The sequence below is a fragment of the Anopheles merus genome, chromosome 3R (assembly GCF_017562075.2).
Source record: "Anopheles merus strain MAF chromosome 3R, AmerM5.1, whole genome shotgun sequence".
Taxonomy (NCBI): domain Eukaryota; kingdom Metazoa; phylum Arthropoda; class Insecta; order Diptera; family Culicidae; genus Anopheles; species Anopheles merus.
Window position 1 is genome coordinate 11761233 of NC_054084.1, and position 19166 is coordinate 11780398.

At 40.2% G+C, this 19166-nt stretch overlaps 1 protein-coding gene across 10 annotated transcripts in view; it reads left to right on the plus strand.

Annotated features, from left to right (window-relative positions):
* The window catches only part of LOC121596882 (leupaxin), a 69278-nt gene that overhangs the window by 20809 nt on the left and 29303 nt on the right, over positions 1-19166 (plus strand). Inside the window, exons 1-2 of one of the 10 annotated variants that reach the window (XM_041922233.1) lie at positions 1923-2000; positions 10896-11471. The exons of 1 other annotated variant lie outside the window; for it this stretch is intronic. In XM_041922233.1, the coding sequence (XP_041778167.1) occupies positions 11384-11471 (88 nt within the window). In that variant the 5' untranslated portion in view covers positions 1923-2000; positions 10896-11383. Of the gene's footprint in view, positions 1-1922; positions 2169-7113; positions 7213-10882; positions 11472-14396; positions 15001-19166 lie in introns of those variants that run through there. 8 more of the 10 variants (XM_041922228.1, XM_041922230.1, XM_041922229.1 and 5 more) reach the window with 8 other exon arrangements.

The window sequence follows — 19166 nt, forward strand, 5'->3', positions numbered from 1 at the left end:
CCGCAGACCAATGATGTCTGTATAATTAGTATATTTCGAGGTCTCCGTTGACATATAGAAGATGGTTCCCGAAGCCGTCTCCACTCTAGCTTATAAATTGATTATATCGTTGAAATTTGCGCAACTCGCTTGACTTGCCCATATGAGCTTCCATACGCAGGACTAACTATCCTAGTATGGTTTAAATCTTTGAGTCCATTATTTATCCATTATTGGATAGGCATAGGTCTAGACTAGTGATGGGTAAAGTTGGCAAAAATCTGATAATTTTGGAATATACTCTGGAAGGTAGGTCCGCCGATCATTATCAGAATCGTCCGGAGTCGCCCGCAGTCGTTCGTAGTCGGCCGGAGTCGGAGTCGCCTGGAGTCGTCCGGAGTCGTCCGGAGTCGTTCGGATTCGTTGGAATTGTCTGGAGTCGTCCGGAATCTGGTTTGAGACGACTCTGAACAGCTCCGGACGACTCCAGACGACTCTGAATGACTCCAAACGGCTTCATACGATTCCGACTCCGAACGACTCCGGACGACTGCAGGCGACTCCGGACGATTCCAGATGACTCCGGGCGACTCCAGGAGTCCCTGGCGGAACTAGTGGTTCGGATGTTGCCGAAGTCAGAATAGGACATACAATTCCCGAAGTCGAATAGGCGACGTGTGTGCGCTCCAACGAGCACATCATTAGTTTCTACTCTGAACAAAATTAGAAGTACATAAAGTAGTTTAAGTCAAAAGACATAGTTAAAACATTGTGGTATTTTTTTCGTACTGATGTATGCCGTTTCGTTTAGATTTTAGGATTGATAGATTGATAGATAGACAGATAGATAGATGATGGATGATGTTTAATAAACTGCGTCGTATTTGTTAGTTTAAATTCGCTCCAGTTCTCGTAATGAAGCTCTATATCTGTTTCGATGATTCATTTATGATTCATCTCATCATTACAAAAAAATGCTTGCAATCCGAGCATAGACGATTTATTGCTTATCTAATCAACATTATTCAAAGCAACAACGATAACATCGCGCGTGTCATGATATCAAAGATGGTTAGCAGCCACGTGGTGCGATACAACCGGTACTGCTTTTAAAAATAATTAAAAATCGCGATGTTCTTGAAGCTAATTTCCTTTCTTCCTTACTTATATCCCTCACACTTCTTCCTAATTTCAAATTGATGGGCTCACAAGACACCCAGTTTTCTGTTGTTTTTGCTATCGCTTAAATGTCACGTTGGTGTCCGATATGGGTTCAGCGGCTTCCGAGTGCGCCACTTCCTGCTTTTGGCACCAATCGATTTATCTAATCCTCTTCCCTTGCCTTTTCCAATGGCTGATATTCGATTCAAGAATAAAAAACGAACAACAACATCGAAGAAGTCAGTAAATCCATCATCATCATCAAATAACTCTTACCACTCTCGCTCCCTTTTGGCCGCGTGTGAACGCTTTCCCGATGGAACGGAAGGTCATGTAAGCGGTCGATTTAGTGGGTGTGTTCCACCCTCTTCCTTCCCTCTCCAAGTTGCTAGTTGGGTGTGCGATATGCTGCTGCTGCTGCTGCTGTTGCTGGTGGTGACGGGACGGGTCATTAAAAGGTGCTCGGCTCTAATCAGCTGCAACGACCATCACCAGTTGGGCGGGCCTGCGTTCTGTAGCAGAGGGGGAAGGATGGAACAAGGGATGAAAAAAAAAAACTCACTAAATACTAAACAAAATAAAACTGAAAGCAATGAGCCGCGAAAGAGAGAGACAGAGACAGAGAGAGAGTGAGAGACATCATGTTTGCGAGCGCAACAGAGAAGATTCTGGGTTTGACCGAGCGCGCGAGAAATGACGCGCTGTTCGAAAAAAAAAAATCCCGCGCGTATGTGTCGCGATCGATCTAGTGTGGAGGACCATGGCGACTACGTTGCCGTTGCCCCTGGCAGTCAGTTGGTCGCCATTGTTCAGTGTCGTTGCTCGGCGGCGGTCGTCGCTCGGGGGCTTTGGGGACATTTGTAAACAAAGTTTTTAATTAAATTGTCATTAAAAGTGTACCAACAATTGTGTATTGCGTATCATTTTCTTCGGGCCCAGTGTAGGGGTGAGATCGGTACACCATTAACGGCATTATACACACGCACGTGTTTCAAATGTACGAAAGGTGCATCACGCTCGAAGTATTGGTGTGTTATTGTTTTTCGCCAACAGAAGGTCCGTGACCGCTTTATGTCCGTCTCAGCTGATGGATATCTACGTGATATCTGCCGGTCCGGTGCGCCTGCACGAGACAATGAACCACATAACCCTACCATCGAAACAAGGTTCCCCGCAAGTTGGGGCCACAAAATAGTCCAACATGTGTCGAAGCAGACCGCGCGGTTTAGAGCCAAAAGTCGTCAGCCAGTCGCTCTGCGTAACTCTGCTCCGGTCGTGATGCGGCCCAGTGTGCCAGTGTTTGTGTGAGATTAGGATTTAATTTATTTTGACGGCAAACCCTTTACACACTTTGTGTGCTGTTTTATCGTTTGCCCTGCTGTGTTCCGGCTTCATTCATATCTCGACCGATCAAAGTGTGCGTGTACGTGTGTTAGTCAGTGTCAGTCTACGTTTCGCGACCCAATCAGCAACATGTATCATAGCAACAGGCGATGAAGGGGGAAGGAAAGGGATGGATGAATTAGTTGGGGTTTATTTTTAGGGAGAAAATCAAACGACAGGTCGCTACAAAGGCACACATGTGTTGGCATGTAGGTGTGTGTGTGTGTGTGCGTCGATTTTCTATTCTTTTTGGACTATCCGGACGCGATCGGAATGTGTAATAATTAGCCCCCCGGTCTGTTACGGCCGAATGTGTCCTCTCAGGTTAGCTTGTTGGCGTTTGTTTGCATGTCTCTGCATTGATAAACAAACTGATAGCAGGTGCACGCATTAGAGCTTTGGCGGTGTGTGTGTATGTTTGTCATACTTGTCGCTGGTGTGTTAGAAAGCGGTGATAATGTATACATGCTCTGCTGCTGGCTGACATTGCGCTTCGTTCGGCGTCTTTTACAGCGTCTGAGACAGTGAGATGAGGTTTCTTTGGCCTTGGTTGGCTCGTCATCTATTTTGATAATAGAAAAAAATACCTTTTTGCATGTATTGTTTCGGCTTCCAGAAGCTTTTTCTGTCTTATCAGCAATTTGATTTGAAATGAGTGCAAAAATTAGAATATGATGATTGCTGCGCTGTGCGTTATCACAAACTTGAGTTGTTAGCTCAAAATCCTAGTTTTTGATAGCAAATCACAAATAAAAAATTTGAACTTAATGAGGTCAACTTCCTTTGGTCGATTTGAATGAACCCTGTTATGTTGTTCGAAATATAAATAAAATGTTTCTAGAATTGCTGATCTCGATGTCCAGTATAAGCAAAACAGTTTAAATTTATTTTTCAGGGATGCAGGAATGTAAATATTACACAATTAGTTATTACACATATTACACATATTTTTGAATTCTAATCGTTTTAAAATTACTAATGGTTATCCTTTTTATTTAAAAACTCCTTAAAATGAATGTGATAATTGATGAATAATAATCAAATGATTGATAATAATTAAAAAAAAATGCTAAATTTATAACCCCTTATGTTATATTATACATTAGGAGTATAGTACTAATTATAGCTCAATGATGAACAGTTTACCAAAGTTCGTGCATTCTAGAAAGTGAAGAATTATTTTTTTATCATTTAAATCAGGAATTTTCAAAATCAAATAATGTTGCCAACGGTGACTTGTTAAATGTTAAACTATTTCAAATCGAAACTCAGATTTAATATTCAAAAGTTGTAGAGGTAAATTTTAGGTATGTGATTTTTTAATTCCATATAAGACAAAATAAGGTACTTGTTTTAAACATTAAAATAGCGCACAACAGAATTATTTGCGAAGTAATGCAACCCATTAACTAAAAAGATTGAGGATCTAAGATCAAGACGAATCAATCAGCCTATGAATTTTGCATTTTGATTTTTTTGTTATCATTTGTTGATGTCCGAAAAATCAGCCTCCGAAGTCACTTACAGCGTCCCAAATCCTCATGCTATTTAAACTTTACAAAAAAGCTTTAGCAATAAAAAATCTTCATTTAAGTAGTATAGGGGTTTCCAAGTCAGTTACGAATGTAAACATTGTTCTTCGCCGCATCTAATATGTATTTCAACAGCTATCAAATGGTTTATTTGTTTCAACATGAAATTTCAGTTTCAGTTCATGATTTTCAACACAAATAACAAAGAACATAACAAAGAACTGTCAAACTCAATCCAGCTTGAGTCGTGTTGAAAATCATGCTGTAGATTTTAAAAATTATTATGACGGAAATGAAATGTCAGGTCGATGTGGAACAACATTTTGCATGCGGTGAATAACAATGTTTACATTCGAAAGTGACTTGGAAAATCCTGTAAGTAGTCGACTTTTGTCGTTAATTGCATCTACTTTTGCCGTCTTTGCAATTTACATTTGCAAGATTGATCTTATTAATAAAATTAGGAAACGTTAAGTGGAGCTCTTATTAAGTCGAATAAATATTACAAATCTTTAAATTAATTTGAATGATCAATTTAACCTACTGACAGACAATAACCTAAAAATGCTGTTTGCACTGTTTAATTTTAGTCGGTTTAGCTCCGTTCTAGCGCGGCATTTGCATATGCAACTGCAGTTGCAGCGAGTGAAGTTTCTATCCCTCTCTCTCTCTTACTCCTCCCTATAGTGTCGTTCTTTTTTCTCCTCTCTTACAAAGCAATAAAACGTTCGTTTGCAAAGTCCACCAACATCTACACACCATTTGGGTGGGTGGAGGTGTGTGGCCTGCTGTCCATCAAATCTCAGACCGTGGAGGACGCAGCGGTCCGTTAGACACAGGAACGCCTCTTCGCAACTGTGAGGAAATTGTGTGGCAGAAGAAGGAAAGGGAGTGGGTTTCTCTACAGAACCGGAGGGGGCAGCAATCTGCATCGCCGCAGAACATCAACCTGCGCTCGTTGCGCCGAACAACGATGCGTGTCACGCTCACACACGGGAACAAACACAGCGCGCAAGTGACCAGCGCGCGGTTCGGTGGCGTTTGCGCGCCGCGTGGATGGGAATTTATTTTAAATTTTAAATTGTGACAGAAACGGCCAGGATTGCTTTGCGCCGGGTGATTCCTGTGTGTGTGTTTTATTTTGCTTTTCTGTTTTTCTTTTCCGCCCTCACGGACTGGCACACGGTCCCTTACAGCACGGCTCAGTTGCGCCTTCGCACGGTCGTGGTTCTATCGCCAGACAGGAAAACACCTTCATCTACCCCCCCTCCCTCCTTCCCTTTCCCAGCAATGACCCACTAGTTGCACTGTCGGGTCGGTGTGTTGTGGTCGTATTTTGAATTTTTTACTGACCGGTGCGCCCGGACTCTAGTCATCATTACTCTATTAAGGGACTGTCGGTCTTGCTGCACATTAGAACATTCGACTCGTAAAGAGAGATTAATTGAGTTATTTACTATTTTTAAATTTTAAAGAATGTTTTTAATAATTCTTATCTAGCAAATAATCCATATTGCCCAATATGGTATTATGGTTTAAAATAATACAATATGTTTTAAATAATTTTCAATTGTTAATTTCTGAGTAACTTTGGACTCCCTAGCTGTCAAATGAAAATTTGGGCAAATTACACTGAACGGACCGACCTGTAGTAATTTATAGACCTTGGTTCATCCACATGATTTTCAACACAAGCCGTTCCATACAGTTCTTTGTAATGTGTTGAAAATCAGGTAGCAGAATCGAAATGTTATTGTATGACAGATGTTGAAAAACAGTGTAAAATGATGTTGAAATAGGAAATCCTTTTGGAAAAACCTGTAATTGCCGTTTGTTTTGATCTTACAGGGGTTTCAAAGTCACTTTCGAATGTAAATATGGTTATTCACTGCATACAAAATGTTGTTCCACATCGATCTGATATTTCATTTCCATCACAATAATATCTCATTTTTTCAGCATGATTTTCAACACGACTCCAGCTGGGTTGAGTTTGACAGTTCTTTGTTATGTGTTGAAAATCATGTGTTAAAAATGAAATCTCATTTTTAGGCAAATAAACAATTTTACAGCTGTTGAAAAACATCTTGGATGCGGTGAATAATTATGAGCACTTTCGAAAGTGATTCGGAAACCCCTGTATAGAAGTTTTGAGCTTTTTGAGATATTTTAATGGAATCACAATATTTTTTTCGTCTTATTTCACATGAATTTCAACATGAACACTTTACGGCCTGAAGTGGTTTCTACTAAATAATATGAGTTTTTATTGTATTTTCCTAAATTTTGCTTGCAAAATGATATGAGTCGAGAGAATGCGTCAAAACCGCCAACAATTAATTATGAACATTTTTTGTTAAGTATTGTTTTCTCACAGCGAAATTGTTGGAAATGGTTTAGTGTTGAAGATCAAGTTGAGGAAATTAAAAAAAAACACTTGTGATTGAAATAAATAATAGATGATCGATGTTGAAAAACATCCCGTAACATCACGCTTATAAGTGAATTGGAAACCCCTGTAAGACACGACAACGACGACTTTTGAACGATTTTTTGAAAAGAACAAATTTAAAATCTTATCTTGAACGTGTCGAGACTGTAATGCGATCGTTAAGGGAATCGTAAAACTCTGTTCTATTTTCCCACTATCCCATCGGTCGGTTTTCGTTCCACAAAAACACACACACACGCACCCAAGCACACTCGCTATCCATGGCGCCCAGAATTTGTCCCCGAGAAACGCCAACAGGCACGACGTACAGGCTGGGACGGCTGTGTAGCCCCAGATGTGTGTGTTTTTGCTCCCTCTGCTACCGCAAACCATCACGATAGTAGGGCGGCCATTGGCCCACGTCAACCGGCCTCTAGCAACTTGATCAACCTAATGCTCCCCATACGCGCGCGTACAATCCAGCTTTGAGATTGCTGCTGCTGTGGGAAGGAAGTTTGTGTGTGCGTTTTTTTTTGCCGACGCCGACGATCTTCATGCTACTGCCGCCGACGAACCACGGGACCGAAATCTCGTGAAAAACGGTTTTCATTCCATTCGCAGTGCTGTGCGATCGCGGAACGTGTATCTCTCGCTCTTGGCAAGTCTCCCGGTTTTGCGAGACAACAAGTGCGGTTGTCGAGCGCACACCCAGCTCCGTTCGTTCGTGTAAGGAAAATCCCCTCGAAAATCCGTGCGTTTGTGTGATTATTTGGGGATCTTGTGTTTTTTACGGCGTTCCCTAAACAAAATCCCAAAGGAATAGTTAACAAAAAAAAAAGTGGGACACCGCCTGAGCGAACAGCAACATAAGTCGTTAAATCGATCAGCGCCAAGAGCAGATTACTGTCACCGACAGTGCGTCCGTTTGTGTGTGTGTGTGAATATGTTCTTGCTGACAAACTCCCCCTGCCTGATGTGTCGTTTTCCCGGTGACGAAATTGTGATCGCAGCGTTCGCATTAGCGTGCGGGGAGACATGTTTACAAACATCATTGCAAGCTACCATTTTCTTAACCGGAACACGGTGTGCGTCGTCTTCCCTGCGCCTCGGCGACCGATCCGCCCGATTGACGATCGTGCCGTGGGAGTGTCACGATTGGGTCACAGCGAGCACAGAAGCGCCATGTGCCAGCCTGTCCTAAGGGCCATTAATTCGGCGAGACGCTTGGTGCCGCGACCGTGTCAATTCGGCCAATTCCGAACAGTGCCCTAACAAGTGTTAAGTGTCTGGGACTCCCACGCGGCCAATTGTTTTGTGACGAGGTGTTTTGTGTCGCGAGATTGCACCGCAGGATGGGAAAAGAGGCAGTAAAAAAACGGAAGGGAAAAGCAGTGAAATTTCGAAAAGAATTACATCCTTTGGTGGTGACGTGATCAGAAGTGTAGGAATTTGGCACACAGTTATTCCAGGATTGTTTGTGCTAGATCATGTGTTGTGCATTTAACGATCACTGCGAATCATCATCTGTGATGGTTAATTCAATATTAAGTTATAGAAGACCTCGGTTCGTATTGAATACGGTTTTCGTATTGCTAGAATTCTAAACAATTGTCAACAAACAAAGTTACAGTTAATGTGTTAATGTGTTAATGTGTTAATGTGTTAACGCATCTATTTATTAATATATGACAGTGTATTTCTATCTATCCAGGAAGTATTCTTTATGCATGATTGAGTTTATTGTTTCATTAGTTACGAAAGCCCGTTTTTTGTGCCTTCACCTGCCAATGATTCGTCATTACTTCAATTTGCCGGCGCAATTTCCTTAGCAAAATAGTATTTATATTTGTTGAAGACTTTGGATGATGCTTTAGTAATATCAGATTTTTGACCAGGAACCTCAATTGAAAAGAAATTGCGATTTTTTACTGTCCCGGTTCATGTTGGAATTTCCTAGTAGTTGTGCCATTTTTTCAACACTGTACAATCGTTATCCGATATACGCTATCATACGGGACCGTGCGCAATAGCGTATCTCGAGTTTTCGCGTATAGCGGATTCCTATGGAAAAATTGTTTACACTACTGGTTCTCGAGGGTCGAAAATTATCGCCTCAGAGTTTTGCATTAAAGTTTTTTTGCTGTAAAACAGGTATCTTTTGCATAAATTCAATGCAAAATGCTTTTAGAACATTTGTGAAATTCAAAATGAGCACGAAATATTATCTGTCAAAAAAAAAAAAATGGAGCTGTCAAATTTAGAAGAAATCGCGTACTACTAATTCGCGTATTTCGAGTATCGCGTACTACGGATAATTGCTGTAATTCTAACGTTAAAAACAATTGAATATAAGCACGTACATGTAGAAACTGTGGAAAAATTGTATCGTTTTCTCCAATACATTCAAATAACTATGAAAAAGTTCCATATAGCATCACTGGTGACCCTATTAAACATAACAGGAGACTAGGAGAGAATTTAATCTGATTTGTTCATTTTTATTCTTATTTGAGTTCATTCGATTTGTTCATTCGATCTGGATGATCATTTCGTATTTGAGTTTCAGTCATTTCATTTGACTTTTCAGTCGATGTTTTAAGTACATCAGTTTATATTTTTATGGTTTTATGTATTTTCTACATTTACTTATTAACATTGCATTGCGAGTTACGCGAATAATGCGTTTCAGGGACATTCGCGTATCTCGGAATTTCGCGTAAGTCGAATATCACGTTTTTCAGCCAAAATATGCATGAAAAAAAAAGTCATTTATGATGAAATGCAATAATTTCAAGTTCATTCTTAATTATTAAATACCTTTCGTGTCGAAAACTCAGTTAAGTCTGTGTATTTAGCGATTTCAAACTTGTAGCAAAATTGCAAATTATTTGAATTTGGCAATTGTTAGAGGAAATTGTATCAATTTGACGTATGAACTGTCAAAACTAAAAAATCGTGTAACTCGAATTCGCGTAACTCGAGTGTCACTCGAGGAAAGACTGTAATTATAACTTTGCCATGGACTATGTACTACTATGTGTCACTTTTATTTGATGTAAAACCAAATTTAAAATGCCTACATCTAAATCAGCTCTTTCCTTTTGACAAAGCATTCTGAAGAACGGACTTTAATTTTTAATTTATATCTTTTTTTCATATGACTCCAATTTTTTTTACGATGATTGCAAATTAGCCATGGCTACCGTAAATTTAGTTTTAATTGTTTATGGTTCTAGATTATGCAACTTTTCTTTTATAGGAATAAAGGATGTTCGAGGATAGATTAAAACTTATAAAACACTAACAAATAAACAAAATAATTCATGATAAACTAAGCCTAACTAAACTAGTCTTGACCTAGCAAAAACAAAAAAGAAAAAAAAAACATAGGTAGAGCGTAGAGACTATCATAAACTTGATGAAAAAAGAGAGTAAATGAAAACTAAGAAGAATAATTAAAGAGATATTTAATAAACATAAAATATACATAATAAAAAACATCAAATGGTTAGCTAAAATCACTAGTTCTAACGCATTATTAAGTGGATAAGCAGCGATCACAACATGCCACCATTAATTTGAAGGACATGTCATGAATTCGCGCTCGAATCACGCAACCCCATTGCCCGCAGTGGTTCTTCAACTTCGTTGGCGCTGTGCCGGTTGTGTGGTCTCGTGTGTTATTTTTTAATCATTTTATTTTTAGATTACGCAATTGTTCCTGCTACACACAAACACGCCGGGCAAGTTTTAATTTCGCGTATTAATGCTACATTTGTTACGCGCGCGCGTGTGTCTCCGCCGGCTGACAAATGAACGCAACAAAAGCGAAACCGGCTGCAACACATTCTATCCCTTCGCCGTGCCACGCATCCTCTAGTGCAGTTCAGCGTTGCTAGTTGTTAGTGTTAGTCACAAGGTGGTGTCGATTTTCAAAGGTTTTCCACCGGGAGATGCTACCATGCCTGGCTGTGTGTGGTAGTCGTTCGAGGAGTGAACTGACCTGAAGTGGCCTAAAGAAAACATAAAAAATACACATTTTCTGCTCTTTTTCCTTCCTTCCCTTAACGCGCTGTTCTCGGCGGCCGGGGAAATAATTTATGGCAAATAAAGCGACGTCGGTAAGGCACGAGATCAACGGCACACCCGTGGGGAGGGCCTCCCAGTGCTAGAATACTATAGAACGGTACCACTAGCCTGTGCGTTGGCTGGTCGGTCGGTGCGTAAATTAAATGCTTTGAATCATTTTTCATCTTTCCTCGTGTGTTTTTTTTTCGTTTCGTGCACCTCGCACTGTCGTTGGGAAACTTTTCGTGCGTTTTTCGTGTTTGTGTGTGCTTTCAATAGCTTCTTAAGGTGCGTACCACCACACCTTTTGAATGGGTTTAGTTCAACAATTTCTCCCACAGCGTGTGACAGTGTGTGCAACGAGTTTAGCTCTGGCTGGTGGTGAATAGCAAAATTGATTCGTCTACGTAAATCGGAAATCAAAACATGCGATAAACAAGATTTTTCCAGAAAAGTGTGCCCACGTCTAATAAGACATCCCGTTTGAACGGCGTACGGCAGTGTGTTGTGTGTGTGCGTGCGTGTGCATGTGGTAAATGTGCGTGGGGGAAGGTTGTTTTCCCAGCTGTTCGCCAAGAAGTCGGTTCGAATCGAATTTCATTTCCAAATGTAACTTCCACCACGCTCAAGAAACCAGTAGAAGTGAAGCAAGAATAAAGAAAACACGCAACGACCCCGCGGAAGGATCGTATTGTTTGCCGTTGTCGCTGATCAAACACCGTTAAGCTAAGCTTACTGCGATCGTTGGGGCCGTGGGGTTGTGCTTGCTTACTTGACGAGCGAATGCTGTGCGTGTGCTGTGGTGAGCAGTGAAGCGAGCGGCCCCGAGATGGATCGAACGTGCTATGGAAAATTTGACCCAGGAGCTCGTCAACCGTACCGCTGTACACTAAGAGATCGCGGCATAGCGCCAGGATGTAAGTTTGTTTGTGGTTACACAGAAATGTTATGATGCTAACGAGATTAAAAGTGATTTTACTAACATTTAATATGTTCAGAGTGCCTTCTCGCTAATCTTAAATTTTTGGCTATATTTTTTTATCATTTTGTTGAGGAAACTGCGTTTCACAAGAAATACACCTCAGTAATGAGGACATGCACTAGAGAACTTCAATCCTTGGTTCTGTTTACGGTTGAGTATTTGTTTATTGAATTATATTGTATCTACAAGCGTCTATTTTATATGATAACCAAAATGTACGTGCTAACAACTTGTTAATATATTCGTCTGATCCCCGATTAATGCATAAGTTTTCTCTGAGCAGTGTTATTTGAAGTTTGAGTTAAATCATTAACTCACTTTTAACAAACTATCAAAAGCTTACGGAAGGTAGCTCGTCGGTGAGGTGTGTTCATCGATAAATCATCGAACGAAATTTAAATCTTGAATCTTGAGTTAATCAAGATTCTTTGAATTAAAAGTCATTAGTCATCTCGAAGTGTTAATTCAAATTTGAGGCAATAAAATAATAAGAGTTCATGTATTTGTACTCTTCTATGGCATAAGCCTGCTTCATAAAGCCTAAAATAGAGATGACAATGCACTGTTAAGTAATATCGACGCCAATAGGGGAAATAAGTAAGCAAATCGATTATGAAAAATTCAATAACTGATATTTGCTTTACGGAAATGCTGATATTTTATTTACTGCTTTTTAACGATAGCATTTTGTTGATTTAGATCCCGTTGTACAAGCATCGTTTCGCACGAATTAACAACATGCTTGTCATGGGTTCTAGGCCCATTTGGATCTTGTCCGTTTTACGTAGAACTGATTATCCTGCCGTGCGTAAACAATACAGGGGTTTTCGAGTCACTTGCCAATGTCAACAACATTTTTCATTCATGCTTGCAAGATGTTTTTCAACAGCTGGCAAGTGTTATATTTGCATCACAATAATCTATCAATTCTTGCACATGATTTTCAACATGTCTCAAGCTGAGTTGAGTGTGACAGTTCTTTGTGATTTGTTAAAAAAAAACATTTGTAAGAACTGGAATTGTATAGTGATGTGAAAACAATATGAGATAGCTGTTGAAAAACATCTTGCAAGCGGTGAACAATGTGCACAATGTGACATGGAAAACCCTTTATGTCATGTTGTATTAAATGAATTGAAAAAAGCTATTTAAGTTGTGGCATAAAAACAATAAAAAATGTGAATTGTTGTTATTTGTATGTTTACTTCATCTCTTTAAATATTCAATTTTATTAACTCATAATCATAAAATAAATGTGTATTTTGGTTTGGTATTATTTGTGTATGTGTATGTATATCACACATTTACAACTGATATGTTTTTCTTCTTCTAATGGTGTTACCACTACACCTGACACGATTCCAATTAAACCTTGCAGCATCCCTGCAATTGCTAAAAAGCTCGTGCTTTAAACCCCAAAGCTTCCAAAGTTCACCAACAGATGGGGTGCGCCGCGTGTAAATCGCTGCTCTGGATATGGAGGTAACCGTCTACACACGTGGTGCGGGCGGTGTTTGCTCACAGCTGTTTAAATTCCACCCATACTAGCCATGAAACACTGGGGTGTACTCCTTTCCTCGGTTAGTGTCGCGGTTTTTTGTTTGTTGATTCTTTGCGTGGGGAGGAGACCTACACTTGGACGCCTTCAAAACACACACACACACGGTGTCCATGTGCGACACCTTGCTGAGGTCATACGTTCGAAATGGCATTCCTTCGACACCTTTCTGCGCGTGTGTGTATGGGTGTTAAGGTGCTCTTTCTTGGCCCGTTGGCGATGGTGGTCGATATCGACGGGTGGTGGGTACACGGGGGTTACTTCCTGTCGCCATGTCGCCACCGCTCTGTGTCCACGTCGATGATGTCATTATCGTACAAACATGGTTCTGCTACAGCAAACAAACCCGAGACGCCGTTGGGCAAATGGGGTAAATGTGGTTTTGTTGTGCACTCTTCTTGCTCTAACCGATCTTTCTTTTTCTTACCGATCGTTCGAAAGATGAATGAATCGAAAGAGCTCGCTTTTAAACTGCGGTGCTGGTATTTGAAAGAGGGGTTGAAGTCTTTGTGTGATATGGTGACTGATCGATCATTCCACTGTCGGTTTGCTTACGTTGAATTAAAATTGTTATTGGTAACCCAAATAATTACCAAATAACTGATTATCTTCGCTGTATTATTGTATATTTTAACGTATTTTTTGCTTTATTCATTTTTTTTAAATAAAACAATGTGAAGAATCGATGAAGATTTTGAATTACAGTCGTCATGTTTATTTTTATTTTGAGGAGGTTATGGCAGAAATACCAATCTCTTGAAGTATTAAGAACTCTACAGCGCGATGGTCTCGGTGAATTTGAATGCCCAACATGTGCAACCTTTCTCTTCAAGGGCTGAACCGCAACATGCCACAGGAGTTCTTTTTCTCTCTCTCTCAGTGAATGTGAGAAGAATGTTGTACACACATTCCAGTCACTCAAACCGGCGGACTAATCGACCGTTTCACTCACGCTCACGTTCCCTAATAACAGTTCCAGTTCGCTGCTCTGGAGTTTTTGACAGGCTTTTTTTCCTTTGCTTTCCCTTTCGTGAACCCGCGTGAATCGCAAGCGAGATGTTCATTCGACGGTGCAATGCAAACACACCGCCAAGAAAAAAAAAAAAAAAACAAATCCCCAGCATGAGTAACTGGCCACCACAAGACGACTCCTCCGCTGAGCGCTAACGCGGCTCTCAATCGCTGGGGCGTTCACGCGATCGCAACAACCACCCCTGCCGTTTGCTGGTTGTGTTGGTGCGCAAGGGATTTGCATTTGGCTACAACCCCCGACGCGCGTAAAGAGCTTTAATCGCTCACCGTCTTGGTTTGATTTAGTATTCATTGAATCATCGTCATTCGCGCGTCATTTTGGTGTTCGGTGCTCGGCTGGATTGGAAGAGGAACAGGAGTTTGAAGCTTTTTCTGTGCTATCAAAACGCTAAAACATTACGCTGAAGCTATTGCAATTGTTGTGCCTCAAACCTTTTTGTAGTTAACGAGCGGTGAGTGGTGTGCGAGAGCGAGTGCTAGACATCGATCGGGCTGTACAGGTCGACGCTTCTTCGACCTCGACGGCCGTCGGTTGCGTCTCCGGGCGGTGTGTTTTACCTTCGGCAGACCAAATGTTAAGAAATGCAGCATTATCACTGAAATGCATGCCCGCTAAGGCTTATCAGAAGGCAGCAAACGATTGTTAGTGGTGTAAAGCGTTGGTTTTCTTGCTCTTGCCAGTAAAAACATCCCAAAGAAAGCTGCAAAACCTCATTAAAAAGGTTTCTTCAGTATCGCATTTCGTTGTGTTATTCCATTGTGGTGTGTGAATATTTCAATTTTGTGTTACAGTTGTGCGCAATTATTTTGTGTGTGTTTCTGTTTCTGTCTAAAGTATACCGTAGCGTACAAGCCAGCGGAGGAAACATGACGGGTAAGTTGTCGCCGCTCTGCCCTCGATCTCTCGATCATCTGTTTGGAACAGGTTTGGAACCTGTGACGTCATTAGTTTCTATGCGCACCGGATCAGCATCATGCGTGAAAGAGAAACGCGCGCTTGCTTTTGGCGCGTCTGTTCGGAGGATGTTGTTGCTCCAGTGAACTTGAGATGATGATATTTATCCCTTATTCCATTTCCTTCTTCCCTCTTAATTGCTCACATATTGGGCAAGAATTTTGCTGAGAAAATAAAAGCCATCCAATAATTGGCCTCGACAGGAAGGAACTCCAAGAACCTCAGGGACTGGCGGAATGTAGGGAAGAATTATTGATTTCGGAATGTGTTCGATCAGCTCGCTGTTTGTGGTGTGTTTCCACCGCGATCACCGTACATCAAGCAGTCAGGCAAAAGCAGGGGAAGAAAAATCCGCTCCGAAATGTGATTGCGCGAGGTGGCAGGCAAGTCAGCGGCTATTTTTAGCATTCCAAACACACGCCACGAAGCCACGCATCTTCTTCCTACACGGTGTTGTGATCCTACACCCGGCAAGTCAAGGCAAAATGGGAATATGTTTTTTCCCTGTTCAACCCTTGGATCCTTTCAACCCGAAATTCTCTTTTCGAAAAGATAATGAGGGTTACCTTTGGCGCAGGGTGTACTGTACTGTTTCTTCAGACTCCTTTCCAATACAGAGGAGATTGGGCAGTGTGTTAATCTAACACCGCAGACCAGTGTGTTAGATTCAAACCGGAAGTTGAAACGATATTGCTTCCAAGGGTCCCACCGATCGCTCGCCTACTGACTACTGGCTGCCTTTTTAAAATCGTATGCAAATGATGGAACGTGCCGTTTCGTACGTAAATCTGGCCGTGGGAGTGAGTTTGTTACATATGGAACAGTCATTTTATCATTATGTGCCTCTTATCCACACCTCCCTTATACACACACACATGATGTGAATGTATTCTCGAATGGATGGAGATAGAAAGAAACGAAGTGTAAAAGGTTTTGCATTACTTCTTTCTACAATCAGTCTTGATCGATGGTGTGTGATGTGATTTATGTCGAAATCTTTAAACTTATACATTCTTCCAAAGTGTTGGTTTCTTTCTTTGCGTATTCGGCTACAATGTTGTGAATGAAACTCTTCAAAGTTTGTGGTACGTTTGATCTTGATTGCGTACTCAACCTTGGAAAGGTTTTTATTTTATCTGAAGGGTGTTTTTTTTACGTTGCAATAGTTATTTTTATCTTTTATTGCAGGGAAATGGAGGAAGGTTCTTTGAGTTTGGACACAATATTGAAATTGATTGATTTTATACTGTCTTGACCAGTACTGTCTAAGAACCCTTGAATTCAGGAATGTATAATTCAAATTCCTCTAATTGTAACTCTACTTGAAATTGAAATTGAATTTTGTTTCCCTAATATTTAATTATTAATATTAGTTTTATAAGATTCTAATATTAATTGTTAATTATCTTTAATATTATTCCTTGTTAAGTGATGTGTTGCCGTGAGTGTTTAATATTGGTTTGACTTCCCTGACTCAGCGTTGTACGAAAAGTTTCTTCTTCAATAAGTTTTCAGTTGCTAAAATAATTCGTATTTTCCATTGAAAAGCGAGGCGGTCCCGTAGTAGAGACGTCAACTCGCACGACCTAACAATATGCCAGTCGTGGGTTGAAACCTCATATGGAGTCTCGAAAGCTTGTATAGCAGGCTGGTATGACTGCGTAGGTCGTTAGAGTAAGAATAAGAAGAATTAATTGCAGATTTACGATAACACTAATGAGATCTGGCGTGTAAAAAAATGTAAGTAAGATAGCCAGGTCTATTAGACAGATGGCAGTTCTAAACCGACTGCGGTTGTTGCTCCTAATAATAGGTCACATGTAACCCACTACGCTGCTTTAGTATGATTTTTGTAATTAGATACAAAGCACTCCAGTGTTCGATATTGATTGTCGCAGAAAAGCTCTTTGCATACCTTAATTCAAATGTTGTTATCTGTTTCGATTGGTAGCAATACGGCCTTTTTGGACCGTTCCTCCTGAGTAAAAAAATCTGTTTTGATTGAACATATAGAGCCTCTAATGCAGTTTTTTTTTCTCAACGCTTCATAATACATCAGGAATTTAAATTATGTTTGACCCGCAACATTTTTCGATTTCTCTTATTTTGACAACTCCTGCTTTTATCAGATAAACATTATATTTGTATGTTTTTTTTTATGTCGTTTTGATCCAATCATATACCTGAGTCTGCTGCGTTTCACATATTTGTTTGACTCGTTTTGTTTATATTTTTATGTTGAATTTCTTAAAAATACTAATACTGTACCGATCTAATGGTTATAACTCATATGATTTTGGATGTATTTAAACCAGTTTACATGTAATAGATTTTTTAAAAGAAAAGCTTATTACGGTATATATTGTAAAATTGTTTTCCCACAATGAAGATTAAATTTTCAACAGGCATGGCTAGAATAAGATTTAAACATATTTTTTTATTGAAAACTTTGAACTAAGTCTATACAACTAAGTCCATACAACTAAGTCTTTAAATTTTCAAAGCCAAGTGGTCCGCGCTCCTAAAAGCACTGCAGAGCACTGGTTTAAAGGAACCCTACACGCTCATCTAGTTGAGCTTCCCTACTACTATATCGAGCAGGAGAAAAAAACCCCTTTTAGTACACGACCCTATTGTTCTTGAAATTCCTTGCCACAAGCGAGTGTGTGGTGTGGTGGAAAAGTCGTGAACCGCACCACGACACGACACTTTCTACCGCACAGAAGGGCACGCTATGGCCCTGCTGAAGAGATTTTTTTTTGGTTTGTCCTACCATCTCAAGATGATATTTACCTTTGCATTTCCTTTCCTTCGCTTTGTGTAGCCTTTGCTTTGTGCGGTGGGTGATCGTGTTTCCGTCGGTTTTTTTGTTTTGTTTTTCATGCATTTCATTTCGCTGTGATGTGCCGACTGCTTTCGTTCGTCGGCTTTGGAGCCACTAATGTGTACTAAAGAGAGCGAAAAAAAATCGTCTACCTCGTGATGGCGCTTGCATGTCAGCCGTGAAGAATACCGTTGAGGGGTGGAGGAGGGGTTCACCAGGAAAGTAGAGTAAACATATCTGATCACAATTTCGTCGTGGAAGCAATTCGTTCGTAGTTTTGCTTTTGGACACGGCGCTTGGAAATGATCAACAAATGGGTGACACCAAAAGCGATTAATCATCTGTTAACTAATTTACAGTTTAGAAGCTGTATTGAGGAATGTAAACTTCTTGAGCACTAGGGCTATAAAATTAGCACACAATGTGTTAGAAATTGTTCTTGCGTTACACTTTTATATAAACACTTTTTTTTCGTTTAACTGTTTTACGTTTCAGCGAGCGTGACATGCTTGAGGTTAGAGCGACAGCACACGGGCGTTGGTTCATATTTACGGTTAAACTGTTCTTGGAAGCAAAGGACAGTGACAATTTGCAAAGAGTTGAGAGATTTTATGATTTAATTTTAAACTTTAAACTATTCATGTTTAAGGTTTGGGCAATATGTTTTCAGGTTTTTGTTAGATATATGATTTGTGACAGTGAGGGTACTTAATATGCAACCATTTCCATTTCCTATTTGCTCATTTTATATTTAAATCTTGATAGTCATGCCATGCTCAAAAGATCAGTAATTCACGACCACTTTCTCTCTATTACTAAACTGCTCTTTATCAGAGCACATCTACAAAAGTTATAATTTGTCGGTTCAAAGATCTAAGATCCTTTGCAAATGTTTGATTTTTTGGAAACTTCAATCCTGCGTATTTTCAAAAAAATAGATCAAAGTTTAGCTAAACTCCCGTGTTCCAAAGGATCCAGAGCACCATATGTTAAGTTTTTGACTAGTTTATTGTTGCTAGTTAACTACCAAAACCATTAAATCCACTGAGTGTTAAAATACGATAAACATCTTTCGAATGTCAGACATGATCTAATCTAATAGCCCGCTACGTCCAAAAAAAATGAAGGTTCATTTGCATTCTGCGCTGTCGACAGCTGCCATAATTCACCCTACTAACCCAAACAGAAAACAATAATGATTTTACCATCAGTCAGTGAGTATCTATGACATCATGAAAGCTGCTGGTAGCATTCCAGCATC